This window comes from Dendrobium catenatum, unplaced genomic scaffold (assembly GCF_001605985.2).
Source record: "Dendrobium catenatum unplaced genomic scaffold, ASM160598v2 fragScaff_scaffold_71, whole genome shotgun sequence".
Taxonomy (NCBI): Eukaryota; Viridiplantae; Streptophyta; class Magnoliopsida; order Asparagales; family Orchidaceae; genus Dendrobium; species Dendrobium catenatum.
In genome coordinates this window covers 1,447,475-1,470,969 of record NW_021318533.1, presented here as the reverse complement: position 1 = coordinate 1,470,969, position 23,495 = coordinate 1,447,475, and the positions used below count along the sequence as shown (strand labels likewise).

Here is a 23,495-nt window from a genome sequence, read left to right as displayed (position 1 = left end):
ATGTCTTCATTAAAGAAAGGATGGCTAAAATAAGTACCTTAACTTAATCTTGTCAACCAGGGCAACGGCAATGTATTGGCCTGAAGAAATAAGAGCAGCAATGTCTACTCCATTGATAGACCTGCACTGTAGAACATTCGAAATTTATTAAGATAGCATAGGAGATTTACTAGGTAGTTTATTGGCACTTTCTTAATGGACGAATTCTTCACATAATCACAAATTAACAATAGAATTAAGAAAAAAAGATGACATCAACTACACAAGAAAAATCAAGCAATGTCACAAATGCACACCTCTATAACGATCCCAGTTTCAAGTGCCTTTTCAAATAGTCCATCTACTCGATTGACATCATCCTTCAATTGTTCCTGCATGAGTTCAAGCAAACCACAAAGTTCTTACTACAAATTGCATATGATATTTAAAGATGGTTATTAAAATAGGAATGCAACAAAACATATAAACGCTGAGTTCATAAGACAGCAAATCCCACATAACATTACGCAAGCTATGAAATGACTTGGAGCCGGTTGGTAATGATGTATAATTGGTGGAGATCTTGAATGTGTAGGCCTCATTGTTCCTTCTCATATCGCTTGAAATTTACATTACTTCTCCCATTAGATATGAGAGAATGGAGGAGAGCAAGAGAGATCTCACAATTTGATGAAAACTGTGAGAAAGATAATTCTATTTCCCCTAGGAAAGGTAGAAAGAGGGCGTCACAGCCTTAGAAAGCATGCCTTAAGTTAAAGTGAGAAAGACTAAAAGCTAATGTCTTTGCATTGCATATTGCTTACTTAGAATCCTTACGAGCCACTTTATATAATTCCCAATTATCAGAATTTTTAAAATTAAACCAATTTTTATAACAAATCTTCTTATTTTTAATCTTTACTTGGAGCCTGTTGGTAATGATGTATAATTGGTGGAGATCTTGAATGTGTAGGCCTCATTGATCCTTCACATATCGCTTGAAATTTACATTACTTCTCCCATTAGATATGAGAGAATGGAGGAGAGCAAGAGAGATCTCACAATTTCATGAAAACTGTGAGAAAGATAATTCTATTTCCCCTAGGAAAGGTAGAAAGAGGGCGTCACAGCCTTAGAAAGCATGCCTTAAGTTAAAGTGAGAAAGACAGAAAGGTGAGAAAGCAACTAGAACTTTTGGATTTATTGTTAGGAAATCGAAGTTGCGAGAAAACTCTAGGGGAGAGACAGGAGAGTATCTAGTAGAATTATAAGAATTTCTTATCCTCAACATATATTGCAAACTAATATCCTGCTATTTACAGAAATATGATTTACAATTTCAATTGAATACTAGTCCTACCTTCTAATCCAAATTTAAATCTAATTCTACATCTAATTATTATTTAAAACTGAGATAAAGCAAATGAATAATTTCCACTAAATTTAAATAAAAAAAATCCTTATAGAATTACGATAATTTAAATTCATGAATCCGTTTAATTTAGGTTTGATCTATGATGCACAGACACGGACACGATGACACAATTATTGAAAATATAGGACAGACACAGGTTGGACATGGTATTATAATTTTTATATTTTAAAATGAATGTATAAAAATTGAATAAGTATAATATTAAAAATAACTTAGAAATAATAAGTCATTTAACTAGAATTTGTGCTTAAAATGATTAATATTGAGATGTTGAGATACGGGTGTTGATGTCTTGTATTAGGCATCGAGAAAGAAGACGACAATGTTGTCGAGAGTCGGACATCGATGTTATGCAGTAAGTATCGGGCATCGATGCCAAGAGGGCATCTGTCGTCGATGTTGAGGGATGTTGTTGATGTTAAGATGACGTTGGACAAAAATGAACAGTCAAGTTGTCGGTGTAGAAATTATTAGTGCCGAGCATCAATGTCAATATAATATTAGACTTTGAGATGGTTTTGAAATATTGATATTGTAACAATGTCAGACGTCAATGTTGAGATAACATCGGACATTATTGTGAAATCAAAGTCGTAACTGCCAAAGATAAATGAAATAAGAATATTAGATGAATAGGGTATTGAGTGCGGACGATTGATTTGATATTGTGGATAGGAAATAGCAATTTAGTTTTATATTTTAAATACAATAAATTATATTTAAAAAAAATCATAAAATATTTAAGATACAAGTGCCCAATTTTTATTTAATATTTTTTAATTGGACATATTTTCAGCGTGTCTGACACGTTTCTTGCGTGTCAGATGCGTGTCATGTTGAATATGTATCGTACACTGCACATCTCTTTGAGGAGAAGTTTCGGTGCATCATAGGATTTGATTTATACTTGGGTCTAGCCATGAGTAAAGATTTGGGTACATGTTCATTATCAAGTCCCGGACAAAATAACTTGCCTCCAGAGAGTCATAATTATAAAATTCAAGTAGATCTAGCATCATCTTCATAAACTATTCCTATGCAATCCAATAGTCTTTAGTGGGAGGTTGATTTTTTCAACAACTAAATATTTATATTCTTCAAAAGTAGCTGGTAGATTTCAAAGGTGCATGCCATAAACATCTTCAAAAGAAATTTCTAAAAGCACTTTGCACAAAAATATTGTAACAAAAAACTATAGCTGGAAGTAGGAGTGTAAACGAGTCGAGTCGTAGCCATATTGAGCTCCACTCATTTACCTCACAGTAAGCTCGAATCGAGCTTGTTAAATGAGCTCGAACTTGACTTACATAATAAAATCCAAGCTTGAGCTCGGCTCGATACTCGATTCAAGCTTGTTCGTCTGAAACGCCGGCAACGGGAAGGGGAAGAAGAAGACGTCACTATTGACATCGTGAAGCGGGAAGATAAGGCGGTGGTCTGTGGAAGATGCGAAGCGGGAAGATGAACGGTGGTCAGTGGAAGAGAATACTTTATTATTTAATTTTTGCAACTTTTTGTCTTTCGCGACTTGAATAGCTGCTCTTTTTTGAACTTTTTAATATTTGCATATACATTTTTCTTGAAAGTGTTATAGCTAGCATTTATTATGCTACAGCTTTCTTGAAGGTGCTGTAGCTAGAGATGGGCCTTATTTCTAACACTTTAATCAACTTTTTAATATTTATATTTAATTAAATAAAAATATTTAAAATATTCAAATAATCATTCGAGCCTGCTCGCGAGCCAAGCCTAATCAAGCTTAAACTCGAACTCGTTTAACAAATGAGCTCGATTTTAAGCTCAAGCTCGAGCTCATGGCTTGATAAGCTCGGCTCACTTATACCCCTAGCTGGAAGCATTAAATCCCAAGTACTTAAGCCAATGCCAATTAGGCATCTTCATAGATTAACTAAATTCTTATTCACAAATTATATTATTAGCCCATCACCCTGTGAATTGAAGTAAAAAAAAAAATCATAGTAGTATTAAAGGGAAATGGGTTTTTTTATTGTTAGATGGAAAGCGGGCTTGATTGTTGGAGAGGGTGTTGAGTTGGGATGGAGTGGGGTAGGGTTTCGGGAAGGGTTTGAATTGATTTTACCTACATAAAAGGGTGGGAAGGTTCATGAGGAAGGTAGATTGAATTGGGTTAGGGTTTAACTACAAGATTTTAGCTTTAGTACCAAATTAGTGGAGATCATATATGTGTAAGTCTCTTTCATAATCATTTTTGTCATCCTCCTTAAACTTTGCTTAAATTATCCCCTTAGATGTGAGAGGATGAGGGTCAAATAGATAGAAGAAAATCATAAGAAAGAAAGGCCCAAATAATTCCTCTTTAGTTAAGAGAGAGGGGGAGAGATGTAGCCTTCAAAATCAAGCGATCAAACTTTTGGATTTCTAATTAGGAAATATAGGGTGGTGTTAACATCATTATTATGATGATTTCTTAATTTCAATACATAATAAACTTAACATCTACTTAACCCTATTTATAACAAAATAGTTTACAATTCAAATTAAAAAGTATTCCAATCTTCATCACCAAACTCAAAGCTAATCCTATCACCTAATTGAAATTTAAATCCATGGTTATCCAAAAAGATAAATTCTACCAAATTTAAATGAAAAAGGCCTAGCCAATATAATTTAAATGCATGAACCAATGTAACATGAGTTTAATACAAACTTAGGGCTCTATGGGCCTTGACTTGGATCAAGGTGCTACATCAAACAACCTTATCAATAGCCCACAATTTTAAGATTATTACACAAAATATGCAAGATATAAGTAAAATGAATTTAAACTACAAAATTTATTATGCGTGCTGGCTATGAAACCAACACTTACCAAATGCATACTTTCTATTTTCAAAGGAAATCAACAAACTCGTGAAGTTTAGTTTACCTTTAAAAAGTTATGAAAATGATGGTGATAGGGCGGTTCATATTAAACCGCCAAGATGGGGTTAGCGGTACCAAAGGCGGCCCAAACCGCCTCACCTAGGGGTGGGGTCCACTTTGGCGGCTAAAAGAGGACGGCAAGCCAGTAGGGAAAGTTGATTTAATTAATTAAAAAGATTTGATATATTTTGCATTAAATAAATAAAATCTTATATTATGAAGTTTTTAAGGAGGTGGAGGGATTTAATTAATTAAAAAGATTTAATATCTTTTGTATTAAATAAATAATATCTTATATTATGAAGTTTTTAAGGAGGTGGAGAGGACTATTTAAAGGGCATGAGAGGATTAGGGTTGGGTATGCTTGTATTGTTTGTTTTCTTGGAGTTCTTTGGTGTTTGGACTCTAGACTCTCGTCTAGAGATTTTGGGAGAGACGATTGTTAGACCGGTCCAGCCGGTCCACGAGGGACCGGCCCAGACGCGAGACACGCGAAACAGCGGAGAAAAACTCCGCCTGTTGCGGACGTCGTGTGAGCCGCAGGTCCACGGGAGTCATTTTAGGAAGGATTTTTTAGGGATTTGGGAGGGAAATTTGAATGTAGGGATTGTTTAGGGATTTCCTTTTGATTTGTATGTATTAAATAGTTTGTTTTCCTAGGGTTTAGGTATCTTGAATTTGACTGAAATTTGATATCTCTTAGATTTAGGTTTTCTTTGGGCTCTAGCGGCGTCTAGAGATTTAGGAGAGAACGATCCTCCTCTCGAATTGAGGATCAAGTGTATCTTGCTATTTTCCGTGTTCCTTTCATCAAATAATACAAGTTATCTACTATTTTTGTGATTTTGTGTGGACTTTTGTAAAAATTTCTCGCTGTTTTCTGAAGATTTATAGGACATACTTGAGATCTACAAGTGTTTCCTATCAAATTGGTATCAAAGCAAGTCTTGGGACCGGTGGAGGGCCGTTTTCGGCAAATTCCAGATTGTAATGGCGGCCAAGAAAGTTGATGCTTTAGAGTAGAGACTCGAAGGAGAGATGAATCACATCAAAGAAACCATGGAGGAAAGAATTTCTTCCATGGAGGGGCAGGTGGCCGATCTCAGGGATATGATGAAAAGAATGCTGGAGCTTCAAGCACAAATGGCAGCATCCGAAGCGAAGGGCCCAGAAGCAAAGAACACCAATTCTGAAATCCATAAGGAGGATTAAGAGGTGGAAATCATGGAAGGATAAAGAAGAAGACCCCATCTGGAGCCTATCCAGAGGGATGAAAAAGGGGGTGGATATGGGGAACGCCATGAGGAATACTATGGTCACCGAGGTGCTGATTTTGAAGACAAAAGGAGGGATTTCGAATGGGGTTTGGGCTATGGCAGAGCAAGAGAAGACTGGGAAACATTGGGTGTACCTTGCACTTAGGAGAAGGAAAACTATGGAAGATTACGGGGTAATGGGGGCGACCAGAAGGTGAGGAAGTTAAAGATGCCCATATTCGAAGGAGAAGATGCCTATGTGTGGATTTACAAGGTGGAGCGATACTTCGCCGTCAATGGGCTAACAGAGGAGGAGAAGCTGACTGCAGCCGGATTGTGCTTGGAAGGAAAAGCTCTGTCGTGGTTTCAGTGGAGAGACCATAGGAGGCCGATCAGGAACTGGAGGGAATTCAAAGACTACATAATAGAGCGTTTCCAAACAGATTGGGGAGGAGACTTCTATGAGCAGTTCTTTGCTTTGGCACAGGAGGGATCAGTAGCAGATTATCGGGAGCAGTTTGAGCACCTAGCTAGCAAGGTGGAGAGACTCTCAGATACAGTATTGGAGGAAAATTTCATGAAAGGGTTGAAGGCATAGATCCGAGCAACAGTGAAGGTTTTGATGCCCCGCGACTTGGGGGAGGCTATGAAGTTGGCCCAGCTAGTGGAAAATCAGAATAATTTAGAGAAGGAAGCGAGGAGCAACAGTTCAGGAGGCTCTTATAGGACGTCGACCACTCTTCTAACATCTAAGGGGCTTGCATCAGACAACATTAATGAGACCACCCGGGAGAAGCCAGTAGGAGGAGGGAGTGGGGAAAATTTCAAGAGGCTGACAGAGAAAGAGATGCAGGAGAGGAGGGCAAAGGGATTGTGTTTCAGGTGTGAGGAGAAGTATACACCAGGACATCGGTGCAAGGACCAAACTCTTCAGATTCTCACCGTCTGTGATGACGAGGAAACTGAGGAGGGAGGTGAAGGGGAGTTAGAGGAAGAGAGGGAGAAGTTGCATTTGGATATGGCCGAGGTTTCCCTGAATTTCGTAGTAGAATTTACCTCGAATCATACGATGAAGGTGAAGGGGGAGATAGCAGGCATTGAGGTGGTTGTCTTGATTGACAGTGGGGCTACCCATAATTTCATTTCCACTCAGGTTGTCAATCAACTGGGAGTGAAATTGGTGGACACCGGTTGTTATGGGGTGATAATGAGTACAGGGAATGTCGAGAAAGGTTTGGGGATCTGTAGAGGAGTGGTGTTGACCATATAGGGGATTCAGGTAAGGGAGGATTTTCTCCCACTAGAGTTAGGAAGTACTGATGTCATCCTGGGAATGAAATGGTTACAAACCTTGGGGGAAACCAAGGACAATTAGGGAGCACTCATGATGGAATTAATGGTGGATGGGAGAAAGGTGGTTATAAGTGGAGATGCAGGGCTATCCACAGCCATGGTATCACATAAGAATATGGTTAGGAGCCTACAAGAGGCGGGGGAAGCTTATCAGGTGGGACTACAAAAGCTGGATGTGATCATGATGGAGGAGGGAGGGGATGTTTCTCTTTCAGGGCAACCCCTACTTCAGCAATTTGGTAAGGATTTTCTACCACCTCAAGAATGGCCACCTCCACCAGAACATGAGCATATCTCCACCTTGAGGACAAGGAGGATCTTCGGGAGGGGAGTATTGTTAGACCGGTCCAGTCGGTCCACGAGGGACCGGCCCAGACGCGAGACACGCGAAACAGCGGAGAAAAACTCCGCCTGTTGCGGACGCCGTGCGAGCCACAAGTCCACGGGAGTCATTTTAGGAAGGATTTTTTAGGGATTTGGGAGGGAAATTTGAATGTAGAGACTGTTTAGGGATTTCCTTTTGATTTGTATGCATTAAATAGTTTGTTTTCCTAGGGTTTTGGTATCTTGAATTTGGCTAAAATTTGAGATCTCTTAGATTTAGGTTTTCTTTGGGCTCTAGCGGCGCCTAGAGATTTAAGAGAGATCGATCCTTCTCTCGAATTGACGATCAAGTGTATCTTGCTATTTTCCGTGTTCCTTTCATCAAATAATACAAGTTATCTACTATTTTTTGTGATTTTGTGTGGACTTTTGTGAAGATTTCTCGTTGTTTTCTGAGGATTTATAGGACATACTTGAGATCTACAAGTGTTTCCTATCAACGATCCTCCTCTCGAATTGAGGATCAATTGTATGTTTGCTTTGTGTTTGATTTGCTTTGATTTCCCCAATAAAAATTTGCTATTTGGAGCTTTTTTTTTTAAGTTCACATATTATTCTTGCTGATTTTTTACCGATTATTGTTAGGGTTGTTTGCGAACTCAAGTATTTTCAGGAGGATTACTAGCGAACTCAAGTATTCCTATCAGATGGGCAAGTAATCCACTTGGACAAAAAAAATCAGCTTGGTTGTACAAAAAGAAAATAATTTTTTAACCCAGTAAAAGTAGCACAAAGTTTCTAAGGTAGTTCATAAGAAATTACTCAAAAATTATAACCATCAATAGTTTAACCAATTTCATAGACCACTCAACAATTTAGCACAAGATCAATCTTGTTAAAAGCAAGCATCAAAATGCATTTTAGGAGTAAAGCAAAGCAAAACACTGACCTTGCTCATCATTTGCTAAAGTCCGCATGTTGCACCGATTTGCTGCAATGCATTATAGCATTGCGCTCTTGACTCTTGCTCAAAGTAAAATACCGATTCATATTTCATGGTTTGATTAAACATCTATCACAATAACCGAGGAATTTTATTAGTTTTTCCTTATTAATTCCATAGTAATTAACTCTTTACTCATTGGCTATCTGCTCTATCATATTGGAGCAAGTTGCTTGATGATGTTTCTTCTCTTTGCACTCACTCCCCTATTAGCTCTAATATGTTTTTCAATAATTCTTATGTTTGGCAATAGCTTCACACTTAGCTTCTTCTTGAGAATGGTTCTCTTCAGCTCATCTTCATATTCTTTCACTTCACACTGTCTCTATCCCTCAGCCTCTAGCTAGTCACTAAATCTCGCGAATATATTTTTTAATTTTAAGTATATTCTAACATTACTTTATTATTTATATCATTTATAAATTTGATTTATTTTTTACAATTAAATATCTAAAAATACTATTATTGAACGTATTATGATATTTGCTAAAAAAATTATTACCTTATGTGACTTAAGTTTAGTTAATTAAATAACTATTATATACAAATAATATATGTTTATATGATATACAACTCATGATCGCTTTAACTAATAAAAGCACCACCTCACTTTGCACTTTGCACATCAAAGCAAAAAGAAACCCACCCTTGTGCATCGCATTATACTTGGCGCTTTAAAAACATTTGGTACAACATGTAAGAACTAAAGGAGTGACCTGCCTAGCATAAATACTTGCGAAATAAAATCATAAATTAAATCACATATAAATTTACCTTTATATATATGATTCATTTATAAATTTACAAGTATATATATATGTGTGTAGTCAATTGGGGTTGAATTAAATTAATTTCGAGACGTAGAGCCCAAGCAACAAATTTTGATCTAAAGTCAAATTAAATTTGAGTCATTACCAAGCAAGTATCAAGTTATAGGCATAATTATTAGAACTAACCAAGATGTTTCTTAGTTTTGGTGCACATTTAATTATTAATAAGCAGTAGTACATAAGATAAGGTAAGTAACCGAAGATAAATTCAACCCTTTAATATTATTGGCATGACAATTCGAGTTATTTAAATCGATGTGAGCATGGAGAAGATAATAGGATTGACATATGGCTAAAGCTAGTAATAGACTACAAGTGATTGAACTGGAATAGTTTTGGGTAATTCATATCAAAAATACTAATTCCAAGGATGCCTTCGCATAGTAATAAAGAAAACCAGAAGGAAACAAGAATAGCATCATATCATGCAATTACCGGATAGTGCAAATAATAAAAAATTCTAAACAAAATACCGCAGTAAAATCTTCTAAATATGAAAGAATTGAGAACTCACCCTATAAAATGTTTCATCCGAAAAATTTGGATTTGCTCCTATAGTGACAGTGAAGAAATGAAAACTAATTGAAAACCTTTTCAAAAGATATGCCAGATCAACCGTCCAAACACTGAAAAACATAAAGAAAATACATCAATCAACACAGCAAAAAAAAATATAAGGCTGATCAATTGAGGCTTAGAAAAAGAACATAGGAGAAAGGATCACAAATACGTAGATAAATAGATTAATGGACCATGGAAATCTCCTTGACAGTATAAAAATTATAAATGCCTTCGCAAAGGAAAGCAGATTTTCATAAACAAATATTTGAAGTATGTGATTTTAAAAACAATAATCCATCTATTCCTAAGGGCAGCAAAACAATAAATTTTCATGGTGACATCTCATCAATATTTCAAAAGGGATTTTGAATACAAATCTGATAATTCTCTTATAGTTTGTGCTCAGATGTTGAAATACTCCTCAACATGTTGAATATACCAAAGAAAAAAAAAAAATTGATAAGCATCTTCGTATGCCACATCTGATAGACCTAATCTCTAAGATAGAATTTTCAAAAGCTGGTAAAACTTTCAAATTTAACCAACAAAGATATAATAGTATATCATATGGAAAATGAGAGGAGGATCTTTCTCAAGTAATAGGAAACACTTGAAGATCTCAAGTAAATCCTACCAATTTCGGAAAAACTGCGAATAATCTCCACAAATCCAATGGAAAATGAGAGACAAACAAGAATTTTATTGCAAGAATCAAATAAACGGAAGAAAATACAAGATACAATTGATCCTATATTCGAGAGGAGGATCTTTGATGTGATACTACCAGGAGTTAACAATAAATTAAGAAGAGCAATTGTTTAAAACTTCCCAATATAAAATTATTGTTTACAACAAAGAAAGATCTTAGAAATTCATAGTTTTCAACTTGCTTAGGCAAAGAAGTACAATTTAGACTAACCAAGACAATTTGATCAAACTTCAAAGACAAGAGTAAGTTTTATGAGCGCATAACAAAAATCCACAATTTAATAATGAGAGATTCACCTTGAGGATCTTCTCACTCATTCACTCGTGGGGTTAACAGAAGAAGATGCTCCACACTAGAAAAGAGATCACCACTAAGGAAGAGCATAAGAACTTCGTTGATGGAAAGGTAGGCGGCGACGGATGGATTGGTGGGCGTCCCACGATCATCCACGATCTGATTGCGAGGTGTTCCTCAATTGGCGGTGCCAACGTGAAGATGATGCGATCAATGTAGCCTTCCATGGAGTCGTCAACGCCCAAATTTAAATCAAAGAACGGAGATCGAAGAATGTCCGCCTTCCTTGATTATCATATACGAACCCGTGATCAATGTCGGGATCGGCCATGCACTAGGAGAACATTGGAAGAGAGGTGCTCGACTTCTTTCCCAGCAAGAGAGCACATGAGATGTGAGGGAATTCCAAGAAGGTGAGCTAGCAAGGGGAGGGTCGGCAACTTGGGTTGGGTGGAATGAAAGGGGTAGCTAGGTTGGGTGAAATTAGGTTGTTAAATCCTCTTTGAAATTAATTACCAAGGAAGGTAATCAAAATAAGAGAATTAAATGAGATGGAGGGAAGAATTAGAATTCAAAATTTTGGACTTGGGGGGCGGGCGACATGGAGAGGAAAGGGGGAGAGATTGGGAGGGGTTTAATAGTTTTCTAATGCACTCTTATTAATTAGAGATGAAATAGGAATAACTAATCTAATTTAAAATTAAATTAGATCCCAAATTATAAACTTTCCGAATTTAACTTTCTTAGTTTAGGAAAGTATTTGAAATTCGAAATTCAAATTTCAAATTATTTAAATCTTTCCAAACCAATTAGGCTATTTTAGATAGGTGTTAATGATGATTGATTTCATCATCAAGGGAATAGGAAGGGGGTGGCCAGCGGTGGGGCTAGGGTTGGCTAGGCCGTGGTTTGGGTGTGTAGGCGGGGTGGCCGACGGCGTGGGGTGGGGTGAGAGATGGTCGGCGGCCTAGGGAGGGAGAAGGGAGGAGGACGCCGGTCGGTTAGGTGGTGGTTGGATTGGTTAGCGATGGAGGGAGGGTGGATAAGGTGGTCGGATGTGAAGGGCTAGAAGATGACAAACCGCGAGTCCCGGGATCCACCGGCGACTAACGGGTGTTACAAGACCCTCTTCTAGGATTTCTCCTCTCAAGAACTCACACAGAGATCAACAAAGAAAAGTTGAAATTTTTCATTCATAATCATCATCCTTTTACAATAGAAGAAGCCACAATATATAAGCCTAGAAAATAAAATAACAATGACTCAAATGCCCCTTGGGCTACAACTCAAGCAAACTCAAAAAAAGGGTACAATCATAACTAGCATATAAATAAACTACAATACATAAATGCATACAAAATAAAGACTGTGAATCGATCTACGATTCCTACGCTTATAGACTCATCGATATCGTCTGTCGATGTTCTCATCAATCTTTCTCTCCCAAATCTCTAGACGCTTCTAGAGCTCAAAGGAAATCACATGCGTTGGTAATTCTCAAACGAGCTCGATCTCGAGCTCGAGCTTTTCAAACGAGCTCGAGCTTTCGAGTCGAGCTTAATATTTTCTAAACGAGTCGAGCTCGAGCCTACTAATCGAACTCGATCTCGAGCTCGAGCTCGAGCTCGAGCTCATTAAGGACTAAACGAGCCAGGCTTGATAAGGCAAATACTCGACTCGACTCGACTCGTTTACACCCCTAAGAGTACCCAGTGTTGGTTCCTTAGGTGCTAAAAAGGTGGTGATCATCCTGTATGAGCCTAGTGAACTGTTGACTCCTGCTCCTTTTTTTAGGTGCCCCTGATCCTCCACCAATTGAGCTAGCTGCATAGACTCTCCTAAGTCCCGATTTCACTCTAACTGCTACGCGGATCTTGAGTTTCAGTCCCTTCATAAAGTTTCTCTCCAGTATAGTTTCTGGAAGTCGATCCAATCAACTGGCAAGGTACTCAAATTGCTCACGGTACTCCATCACTATCCCCTCCTGCATCAAAGCGAAGCACTGCTCGTAGAAGTCCCCTCCCCTACTGGTATGGAAACGTTCCAACAGGCAGTCATTAAACTCTCTCATGGTCCTTATTGATCGTCTCTTATCCCTCCATAGGTACCAAAGCTTTCCCTTCCAAGCACATCCCAGATGCAATCAGTCTCTCTCCCTCCGTCAACCTGTTGACGGTAAAGTATATTTCCACCTTGTAGAACCACCCATGGGCATTCTCTCCATAAAAAATAGGTATCTTCAGCTTCATCACCCTCAGATCGCCTACGTTCCCAGTTTTGCGTAAGCCGGTCCCGTCGGACCGACTGTAGGCTCGATCTAACACATACATGAAAAAGTATTACAAGGCACTTCAAGTAATGTTGTGTCAAACTAGGTGTATAAACATGTAAGATATTTTTTGCATTTTCTTCATTATTTTTTTTCATTAGCATAAATTGATGCTTGTATTTGTATCCATATAGATTTAGGCTTCATTTGGAATAGCTTTCTTACTACTTTCTAAGCAACTTTAAGTTAAAAATTTTTAATTCAAGAAAATTTTGAACTCGAAAGATGCTTTAGAAAATAATAAAAAAATTATCACAAACGAAATCTTAGCAATCCATATGAACATCTTTTTAGTGTGAATTTCTCTACACCTTGAGTATTGTATGCATATGCATTTAAAAATAAAACCCACATATATCTCACTCAAGAAAGTTTTAATTACAAACTTAGGACCAATGACTAAATAATTTTAAAAGATAAAATTGATAAAAAGCATCCCAAAAGGAAGAAAAATGTCAATACAAGGAGCCTCACCCAAAAATAATTGTTCACACCTTTCAAGCACTCAAACAATATATATCCAATAATTACACACACGAGAGGAGGAAAACTGGATATCTATTTCAATGGTCAATGTCAAATCAAATTTGCATTGCTCAAGGTTCTTGTTATATCATACAGAGGATTCAAAATAAGAAAATACTTAAAAGCTATCAAGATCTCCTCAAAGACAACAAGTTTCAATACATCATTCAAAAATTCTGATTGAATAAACTCTTTGACTCCTTGATTTGCTTAGGGACCCAACAAAACTAGAAAAGAACAACACAAAAACAAGAACTAGCTAGAGCAAGGAATGGATCAGTGGCGTGACCAATCGAGCAAGCAGCATGATAAAAGGTTAACACCATAAGAAAAGTAAGGCAATCCAAACCGTTGATGGAGGAAATCAACAGAACAGGAAACATAAAGACGGACAATGATGCAATCAAGGATTATCATTTTATATTTTGTATTTTGTGAGAAAAGCTGAAGAAAAGATAGCCTCCAACACAAGGTTCGCCTATCTTATCAAATTTCGTGATAATAGCATTGACAAGTAAGATTTGAAAAGCCAAAAAAAAAAAAGGTATTTCATACCCCCGATTCAAAATTTATACTCTAGACAACATCACGCAACCCAATCTACCTTGTTGTGGAACAAAGATCCACGAGCTCATGAATGCCAATGTGCCCTATTCCAACAGTCCTCAGCACCATCAAAACGCAAGCAAGTCCGCAATCCCAGTGAAACTGCTGCCGCACATGCGGAACCTAAAGACCGGACCATCACCCAATTAGTGTTGTCAGTGCTGATGTCAAGATTCAGAAATTCATCTAGAAGAAGCACAATCAATGCAAAGAAAACGAAACCCACATCCACAAAGTGCGAACTAGCAGGAAACGTTGCAGAAGCATCCACACCATTAGATCGCGCCAAGGCCGCGTCACACCACTTTGCTCCTATTTTCCCTTCTCCGAGCATCTTTATCAGCCGATCCGCGATGAAACAGATAGGCCACATCACCAAGCCAGCAGCACTAAGCTTCGAAAATCTCCCGACATGCTGTGCATCCTCTGTCTCCAAGATGCCACAAACTCTGATCTTTAAATCAACCAAAGGTAGCTTTTCCGAATTAAAGATCAAACAGACAGCAAAGCACAAGGTTATCAAGATATGCATCGAAAACTTGGCCCTCCAGTTCCGGCCTCTAGGCCCTTCCATGAACGGAGCGGAAGCAAGATTTGGCGTCGTTTAGTGCAATACGATTTGACCTAGTTTCTACTGACCAATGTCTATCGCGTTAATCGGATCAGAATAAGAAATGAGAGCGCAATGGAAAAAATCCCCCCCAAAAAAATGAAAAGAAGAGATAAAGGAACGTGCCTTGGAACACAGGGACGAATTGAGGAGCGGTTCCCTTCTCTCACCTTCCTTTGACGATAGCAGCGATGAGGGGATTCTTCTCTTAACTTCTGGATAAAGATGGCCGGCTTCTCAAGCGAAGGCGCGGGAGTAAAAGGAGAAATCCTCTGTTTCGTAGTTCTAGAGAGCCGGCTGGGGTGTATGTACTAGAGAAGGAAATTTTATCATATTAATTATTACATGATCGCGGGGCCAAAGCAAAGCAAGAGACAGTTGTTCATATAATTATCCCATTGATTTCGGCGGCCATGTCGACGTGGAATTTTGGCGGTGAGAAAATTCAGCACACAAACAGATAAAGAAAAAGGGTGTGAGAGTCATAAGAGACACCAAAAATTTTACTTAGAAAATTCTAAAAAGGGAAAAAGTCACGGGGTCTGGCCCAGTTAAAATGATTTAACTAGTATTTATAGTCAATTATAAATGGTGTTCTTCTACGGGGGAAGGCATTGGCTCAATGTATCATATAAAACACATTACATAGTGTGGTTGAAAGAATTTAATGATAAGGGAGCCAATCTCAAGAGAACATTTGACGCCGGAGCTACAGGCGAAGCTGGAGTATCGTTAGGGACGTTGACTGTGTAGCTGTTTGTTTTTAATAATGTGTAGCCTTAGTTTTAATCCGTGTGTATATATATTCCAACGACTACCTGTAAATGGATGTTTTTTGATAAGATTTTAGAAATACATAACTAATTGTTCCTGTGTTTTTCCTGTTTACGTTTTCCCTATTATTCTGTATCCTGAATTCTTTAGGTGGTGAAACAAGGTGGCGTAGCAGAAGCCGGGTGGTGATCGCCGGAGGCCATTTGTCACGTTTCGTGGAGTCGGAGCGGTGTCATTTGGTATCAGAGCTGGCAAGATGCCTCCCCGAAGGAACAGGCAGCGTCCTGTTCACGAGACGGTGATTGAAGATTTACAGAGGGAAATTCAGAGATTGCAACAAGAACTGACGAGAAGAAATCAGCAAGAAGAGGACATTCGACAAGAAGAGGACGTCAATCCGTTTCACCAAGAAGCCTCTAGCGAAGATGAACTACAACCAAGAAGACAGCGGCAAGAACGTTCGCTCGCTCGAGATGACAGTGGGATTAAAATTGATCTTCCCACGTTTGAAGGCCGAATGGATCCTGATGAATTCGTAGATTGGCTACATACGGTGGAACGAGTTCTTGAATTTAAGGAAGTGGCTGCCGAGAGGATCGTTAAGTTGGTAGCAATCAAATTAAAGAAAAGTGCTTCCCTCTGGTGGGAAAATCTGAAAAGAAATCGGGCTAGGGAAGGAAAAAGCAAGATCACTAGTTGGGAAAAGATGAAGAAAGAGTTACAACACAAATATCTTAGCGATTATTATCGCCAAGATTTGTTTCTAAAACTCCACCGCCTTCAACAGCATCAGCTCTCTATGGAAGAATATGTGGCGGAATTCGAGCAGCTGGCTCTGAAATGTGATTTGAATGAGCCGGTAGAAAACACTATAGCCAGATTCTTGGAAGGTCTACAACCCACTATTGCCAATGTGGTACAGTTACAACCGTATTGGACTCTGCAGGACGTGATCACTCTCGCCCTTAAAGTTGAAAGACAACAGAAAGCTTCTAAGGGGACACAGTTCAAATTCAAGGAATTAGTGGTGTTGACCTCGATTTTGCCTAGACTCGGGCCCGGAGAGTTGACTTGGTCAAATTGACCAAGCCAGACCCCAAGACTTTCTCCAATGGGTTCCGTGAGTCGAGTCGAGTCTGTTGAGCCTGAACTTGGACCTTGGGTCAATCCGGTTGACCAAGTCAACCAGAGTTGACCACTTAGCCCATTTAGAGCCCCAAATCGATTTAAATCCGATCTAGACCCCCTCATGGCTCGAACCTCACTCACCTTGGCCCTAATTGACTGATTTGACCTCAAATCAAGTCTTAAATAGGTCAAATTAACCTATTTTAATGTGATTAATGGCCAATAATTGCAATTAAAAGCCTCCAAATGTTTTGGAATTCAAAACCTCGGCCTCCTGGCTCTATTTCCCTCCCAAAATAGCTGGTGATTAGATCTAGGCCGTTCAAGATAGGTTAAGGGATTTAAATAGAAGAAAATTAGGTTATTTTTGGATCTTTTTGCTCTTGCACGATCTAGAGACCATCTCAGGCTCTGAGATTTTGTGAGAGCGCTCCCACATCTCTTCTCGACCTTCTCCGATCAAGATCTGACCATCTCGAGCCGTCGCCGACCGGATTCCGGCGAAGACCGAGCATATTCACGTTCCAGGACGAATCCCGATCGATCAAGCGAGTTTTGGATCTCGACGTCAACTAGAGAAACGTTCCTGCATCTCCTACGAGTCCAACGAGCCCAAGATCGCCCGAATCCACCGTGTGGATTGAGGTATATCGCAAACCCTAGTTTAGAACACTTAGGGTTAAAATAGCGTTTCAGAAAGTGCTTTTTAGGTCAAGCCAAGCATCCCCCATTGATGCTCATCATGTTTATTACCTGTGTTTAAAATTTCATGACGTTTCGTCGAGTGGTTTGAGAGATCTAAGCGAAAATAGGTTAGAGGTCTCGGTTCGGCCTGGGATGTAATTAACCACGAGGGCTTGCGCCCGTGGGAAACTTGGTCCCCACAATCTACTAAAACCTATTCGAGCTCTTGCATCGGGTGGGGGAAACCCGTGACTAGGTTGTGTATATTACTACCCATCGGGGTGTATTGGCGATAGCCCCTATCCTCAATGGTTAGTCGTATGCACGATCCAATCTGCCCTTCCAATCGACCCGTTCGCGCGGTGCTCTTTTCGGAGGTCCACAAGCGGGAGACAAAGCTTCTCAGGGTGTGAGAGTAACGTCCACATCGCAAGAAAAATCATTGTCCTCTCAAGAAAGATCCCCGGGCCGCCCAGGTCCTTTTTCTTCCGGAGGCACGAGCAGTGCACCGACGCGGAAGTGTTTCAAGTGCCAAGGCTTTGGGCACATTGCATCTAATTGTCCCACTAGAAGAATTATTACCGTTCTGGAAGAAGAGACCGAACAGGAGGATGAAATCCAAAGTGAGGAGTTGGTGACTTCTCCATCCCTGGCCAAGCCTACCATCATCAGTGCGGATGAAGGAAATCTTCTTGTCTTGAGGCGATTGCTTAGCAGTCAGAAGGAAAAACAAGAACAACGCCACAGTCTGTTCCGGACCCGAGGTACCATTCATGATCGTGTCTGCCAAATCATTGTTGACAGTGGCAGCTGCGAGAACATTGCTTCGTGTACATTGGTAGACAAACTGCAGATACCTACCGAAAAACACCCACATCCATATAAGTTGTCGTGGATTCAGCGGGGGAACGAAGTCGAGGTGACCAAACGTTGTTTGGTCCATTTCTCTATTGGCAAATTCAAAGATCAAGTGTGGTGTGATATTCTGCCCATGGACGCGTGTCATCTACTATTAGGAAGACCGTGGCAATTTGACAAGAAAACTATGCATGATGGGTTAGCCAATACCTATACGTTGGTACAAGGCCAGGAGACGTTTGTACTCATGCCTTTTAAAGCAACGTCTGAAGAAACCACGGTTGGGCAGCTCTTGGTCAGCAAGACTGAATGTCTAAGGGCCATTCAACAAGCCGATGGGGGATACCTTATACTTGTCAAAGAGGCGGAGAAGAAAACCGCCACCGTGCCAGTCGAGGTTCAGCCGCTCTTTCATGAATACAAAGAAGTATGGACGGAAGAATTACCTGCCGGATTGCCTCCCCTGCGGGAAATCCAGCATGCTATTGAGCTGACTCCAGGGGCTACGTTGCCAAACCGGCCACCCTATCGACTACGACCGAATGAACATCAAGAACTACAGAAACAGGTAGAAGAATTACTCAATAAGGGATACATTCGACCGAGTGTTAGCCCTTGTGCGGTACCGACATTGTTGGTACCAAAGAAGGATGGTTCATACCGGATGTGCATCGACAGCAGGGCGATCAACAAGATTACGGTGCGATACCGTTTTCCCATTCCACGAATAGACGATCTATTTGATCAGCTGCAAGGTGCATCCATTTTCTCAAAAATTGATCTGAGGAGCGGATACCATAAGATACGAGTCCGAGAAGGCGATGAGTGGAAGACCGCCTTTAAGGTGCGGGACGGACTCTATGAATTGTTAGTAATGTCATTTGGGCTATCAAACACCCCCAGCACTTTCATGCGCCTCATGAATCAGATCTTTCAACCGTTTTTGAGCATGTTCGTAATCGTCTACTTTGACGACATCCTGGTATATAGCCCCGACGTTCCGTCTCATTTATAGCATCTGAGACATGTCTTCCAAATTCTTAAAGAGCAGAGGTTATACTGCCATAAAAAAAATGTCAGTTCTTGGACAAACGAATTCGGTTTTTGGGATTCATCATTTCTGCTGAAGGTATCGAAGTGGATTCGGATAAGGTCGAAGCGATCCTCAGCTGGCCCAATCCCTGCTCCTTCACGGACGTCCAAAGATTTCATGGACTAGCTTCATTCTACCGCAGATTCATTGCCAACTTCAGTACTATTGCCGCCCCGCTTACTGAATTACTAAAAGAAGATTCTTTCCACTAGACCGCAGCAGCATAGCTTAGCTTCGATGAACTCAAGAATAATGTGACCTCTGCTCCGGTCCTACGCCTTCCTGATTTTGGCAAAATATTTCAGGTCGACTGTGATGCTTCCAATGTGGGCGTGGGGGCGGTATTGAGTCAAGAAGGACGACCCATAGCTTATTTTAGCGAAAAGCTCAATGAGACTCGACAGAGATACTCGACATATGATAAGGAGTTTTATGCAATTGTCCGGGCTCTAAACCATTGGAGTTATTATCTTCTACATAAGGAATTTGTGCTGTTGACGGATCATGCGGCCTTAAAATTCATAGAGAGTCAGAAGAAATTAAAGGGAAGGCATGCCACCTGGTCGGAATTCTTAGCCGCCTTCCAATTTGTGCTACAACATAAGTCGGGTACACTAAATCAAGTGGCGGATGCTAGCTCTTAGCCGCCGCTACATTCTGCTCCTAGCGTTGCACACGAACCTGATTGGATTTGAGGCCATAAGAGATCTCTATGCCAATGATACAGACTTCAGTGAAGTATGGTTGCTTTGCCAGGACAGACCGCATAAATTGTTTCATCGCAAAGAAGGGTACCTCTTCCTTGGTACAAAAATATGTATTCCAGATTGCTCAGTAAGATTTGCATTGGTGGCTGAATGCCACGATGGGGGCATGTCCGGTCATTTTGGCCGCGACAAAACCTTGGCATTACTGAAAGAACGGTTCCACTGGCCCTCTATGCAAAGGGATGTGCTTCGCTACGTTCAAAGCTATCACATCTGCAAAAGAGCCAAGACGTCGCTCACCAATGCCGGATTATACTCACCTCTCCCTGTTCCAGCCGGCCCTTGGGAAGACGTCAGTATGGACTTCATTTTGGGCTTGCCGCGAACCCAGAGAAATAAAAATTCTGTCATGGTAATTGTAGACAGATTCTCAAAAATGGCTCATTTCGTTGCCTGCAATAAGACCATGGACGCCACGCACATTGCTGATCTGTATTTCAGAGAAGTCGTGCGACTTCACGGGATTCCGAAGACAATCACGTCCGACCGAGATGTTAAGTTCCTTAGCCACTTCTGGCGGACTTTATGGGGCAAGCTGGGCACTCGACTCAATTACAGCTCAACGGCTCATCCTCAAACGGATGGCCAGACAGAAACCGTTAATCAGAGCTTAGGCAACTTGCTCCGATGTTTTATCGGAAAACATATCAAGTAGTGGGATCTTGTCTTAGCCCAAGTCGAATTTGCATTTAACCGTTCGACGAACCAGTCCACAGGGCATAGTCCGTTCAAAATCGTCTACGGTGCCAATCCCCTTACACCCCTTGATTTAATGCCAGCTGCAACCATTACAGCCATTAGCGAAGAAGGGGAGCAATGGAGCAAGGAAATTAAGAAATTACATCAACAGGTGCGTGAACACATTTTGAAGCAGAACGCCAAATACCAGAATCAGGCTAACAAACACCGGAAGCTTCAGTAGTTCCAGGTTGGAGATAAGGTGTGGATAAAGTTGCGGAAGGAACGTTTTCCACCCGGTTCTTTTGGAAAACTTAAACCAAAAGCGGATGGGCCTTTTAGAATTGTTAAAAGGATTAATGATAATGCTTACGAGATAGATCTTCCGGGAGATTACAACGTCTCTGCTATCTTCAACGTTGACGATTTAACTCCTCATTATGACATAGAGGAGTTCTTTCCCACCCCGGGTGAATGACGCCGGAGCTACAGGCGAAGCTGGAGTATCGTTAGGGACGTTGACTGTGTAGCTGTTTGTTTTTAATTATGTGTAGCCTTAGTTTTAATCCGTGTGTATATATATTCCAACGGCTACCTGTAAATGGATGTTTTTGATAAGATTTTAGAAATACAGAACTAATTGTTCCTGTGTTTTTCCTGTTTACGTTTTCCCTGTTATTTTGTATCCTGAATTCTTCAGGTGGTGAAACAAGGTGGCGTAGCAGAAGCCGGGTGGTGATCGTCGGAGGCCATTTGTCACGCTTCGTGGAGTCGGAGCGGTGTCACAAAGTCACATAAAACTATAGGAAATTAAAATAAATGTTGCAAAAAGCCATATATAACATAATTCTTGTAACTTTTATATTCTTGGATAATACGCAAAGTTGTGTGCATATTTAAAATATAATAAGCATTGTTCAAAGTCATAAATAAGAGTACATTTGTAACTACTTTCATTTGAGTTGTACATAAATGTTTATAAAAAATGATCAAAATGGTCCATTGACTTTTTATGAATGATTAAAATAATTCTCAACTATATTAAAAGACTATTTTGATTCCTTTTTAAACATTTGAGAGAACAAAATGATCATTTAATATAATTAGAAATCATTTTGATCTTTTATAAGAAGTGAATGTACCATTTTGATCATTTTCTCATTATCTATAATATTTAGTTAATTAAATATTTGTTGTACACAATTACATACATGTATTATAGTAAATTTGTTTATTTGTGTATTTTAGATAGGAATACACATGAAAACACAATTAATTCACTCTAAAGATGTGCATAACTATTAATATCTCTCATGATTTAAAATAAGGGGGATATACATAGCAGTGTACATGTGTTTTATTACAAATTAATTCATTTTAGAAAATATAAACAACTATATACATTCCTTGTGACTAAAGTTTTGTTTGGGACGATTCTTAAAGCAGCTTTTTAGTAAAAAAATAATTTTTTTTTACTAAAAAGCTGCTTTAAGAAGCTGTTAAAAAACCTTCCAAACGAAGTTAGCTCCTTATTGCTTTTTGAAGCAGCTTTTTAGTACAAAAGTTTCTAAAAAACTGATTTAGAAAGAAATAAGAAAGCTATCTCAAATGAAGCCTGAAAGTATATGTTATAGTTGTGTATGTGTTTTATTATAAATTGATTTTATGTACAATTTGTTCACAATTATGCATAGCCCTTGCATTGAGTTTTGAGGGTTATGCATAATTATGCATAGATATATTTTATAATTTAACTCATTATAAAGTTGCACAATATTATGTATAACTCAAATGACTAAAAGTATGAAATATACATAATTGTGTATATGTGTTTTATTGCAAATTAATTCATTTTGAATTCGATACATAATGCGGTCCTTACTTTAAGTTTAGGGGAATGTACACAACTACATTTGATGAGTATAGCACAACCAAGAGCTGTTAGTTGAGCTGATTATGTTGCATGCTAGAACATTGGAATGAAGAGAGAGTTTATTATCATAGGATTTTATAAAAATCTTGCTCACTCATATATATAACATAGCGAGAATAGCTCATAAGAAATACAAGAATTTTTACATAAAAATGTAGAAATTAGAAAGCCCATAGGGGTCTGGCCTAAATGGAATTAGTCAGTGTCATATGTCATGAGTCTATAAATGATGCACTTTGATATAATTGGAGAATATATTAATACAATGTAGTTAACATGAAATATGAAAGATGGTTTCCATGATGAGAGTTAGATGAGTCTTGAGGTGTTGGAGTTGTCTTCAAAAAATTGTTGGTGATATATTTGCTCATTCTTCCTAAAAGAGGGGAAACCATAAACTAAGAAGTCCAATACAAGCCTTCGTGTTAACATCGACCATCGAAATTTGCATCGATGATAGATGTTGGCCTTATTAATTGGCAATGACATGCATTAACTTTGGTGTGGAATTATCAATCATGTTGCATGGTTGATATATTGACATGAGAGATCAACATTTTTGGTAGTGGCATATGCCAATATTAGTTTCAATTATGATTGTGTGCATTTCGCATTGGCATTGAAAGCATGCATAAGCCTTGTTGGAGATTGCATGCATCAGTTTTGATATCGTTGACATGCATCAAACTTGTTATTAATGACATGCATAAGTGTTGTTAGCCAGGTGGTAGTAGTTAACCAATGATGAACATTGATGGTTAGATGGTGATGGTCAGGTGATGACGATTGATGAGTATAGTCAAGCAATTGCGATCAAATGATTGTAATCGGTCAATAATACTTGTACGATGATAATTATTGT

General features: G+C 39.2%; 1 protein-coding gene across 6 annotated transcripts in view; it reads right to left on the bottom strand.

Annotated features, from left to right (window-relative positions):
• Window positions 1–15,081, bottom strand: part of LOC110097052 (protein GUCD1) — a 39,790-nt gene extending 24,709 nt beyond the window's left edge. For 2 of the 6 annotated variants that reach the window (XR_002303159.2, XR_002303160.2), the window contains exons 1-5: window positions 14,335–15,081; window positions 14,107–14,231; window positions 9,599–9,710; window positions 297–371; window positions 38–126 (exon numbers count right to left, since the gene is read on the bottom strand). Coding sequence is in view for 4 of the 6 variants with exons in the window: in XM_020823266.2 (XP_020678925.1) it covers window positions 38–126; window positions 297–371; window positions 9,599–9,710; window positions 14,107–14,231; window positions 14,335–14,682 (749 nt within the window). In the remaining 2 variants the exon portion in view is untranslated. The remainder of the gene's footprint in view (window positions 1–37; window positions 127–296; window positions 372–9,598; window positions 9,711–14,106; window positions 14,232–14,334) is intronic. The other 4 variants (XM_020823266.2, XM_020823265.2, XM_020823267.2 and 1 more) reach the window with 4 other exon arrangements.
• Between the last annotated feature and the right edge of the window lie 8,414 nt (window positions 15,082–23,495).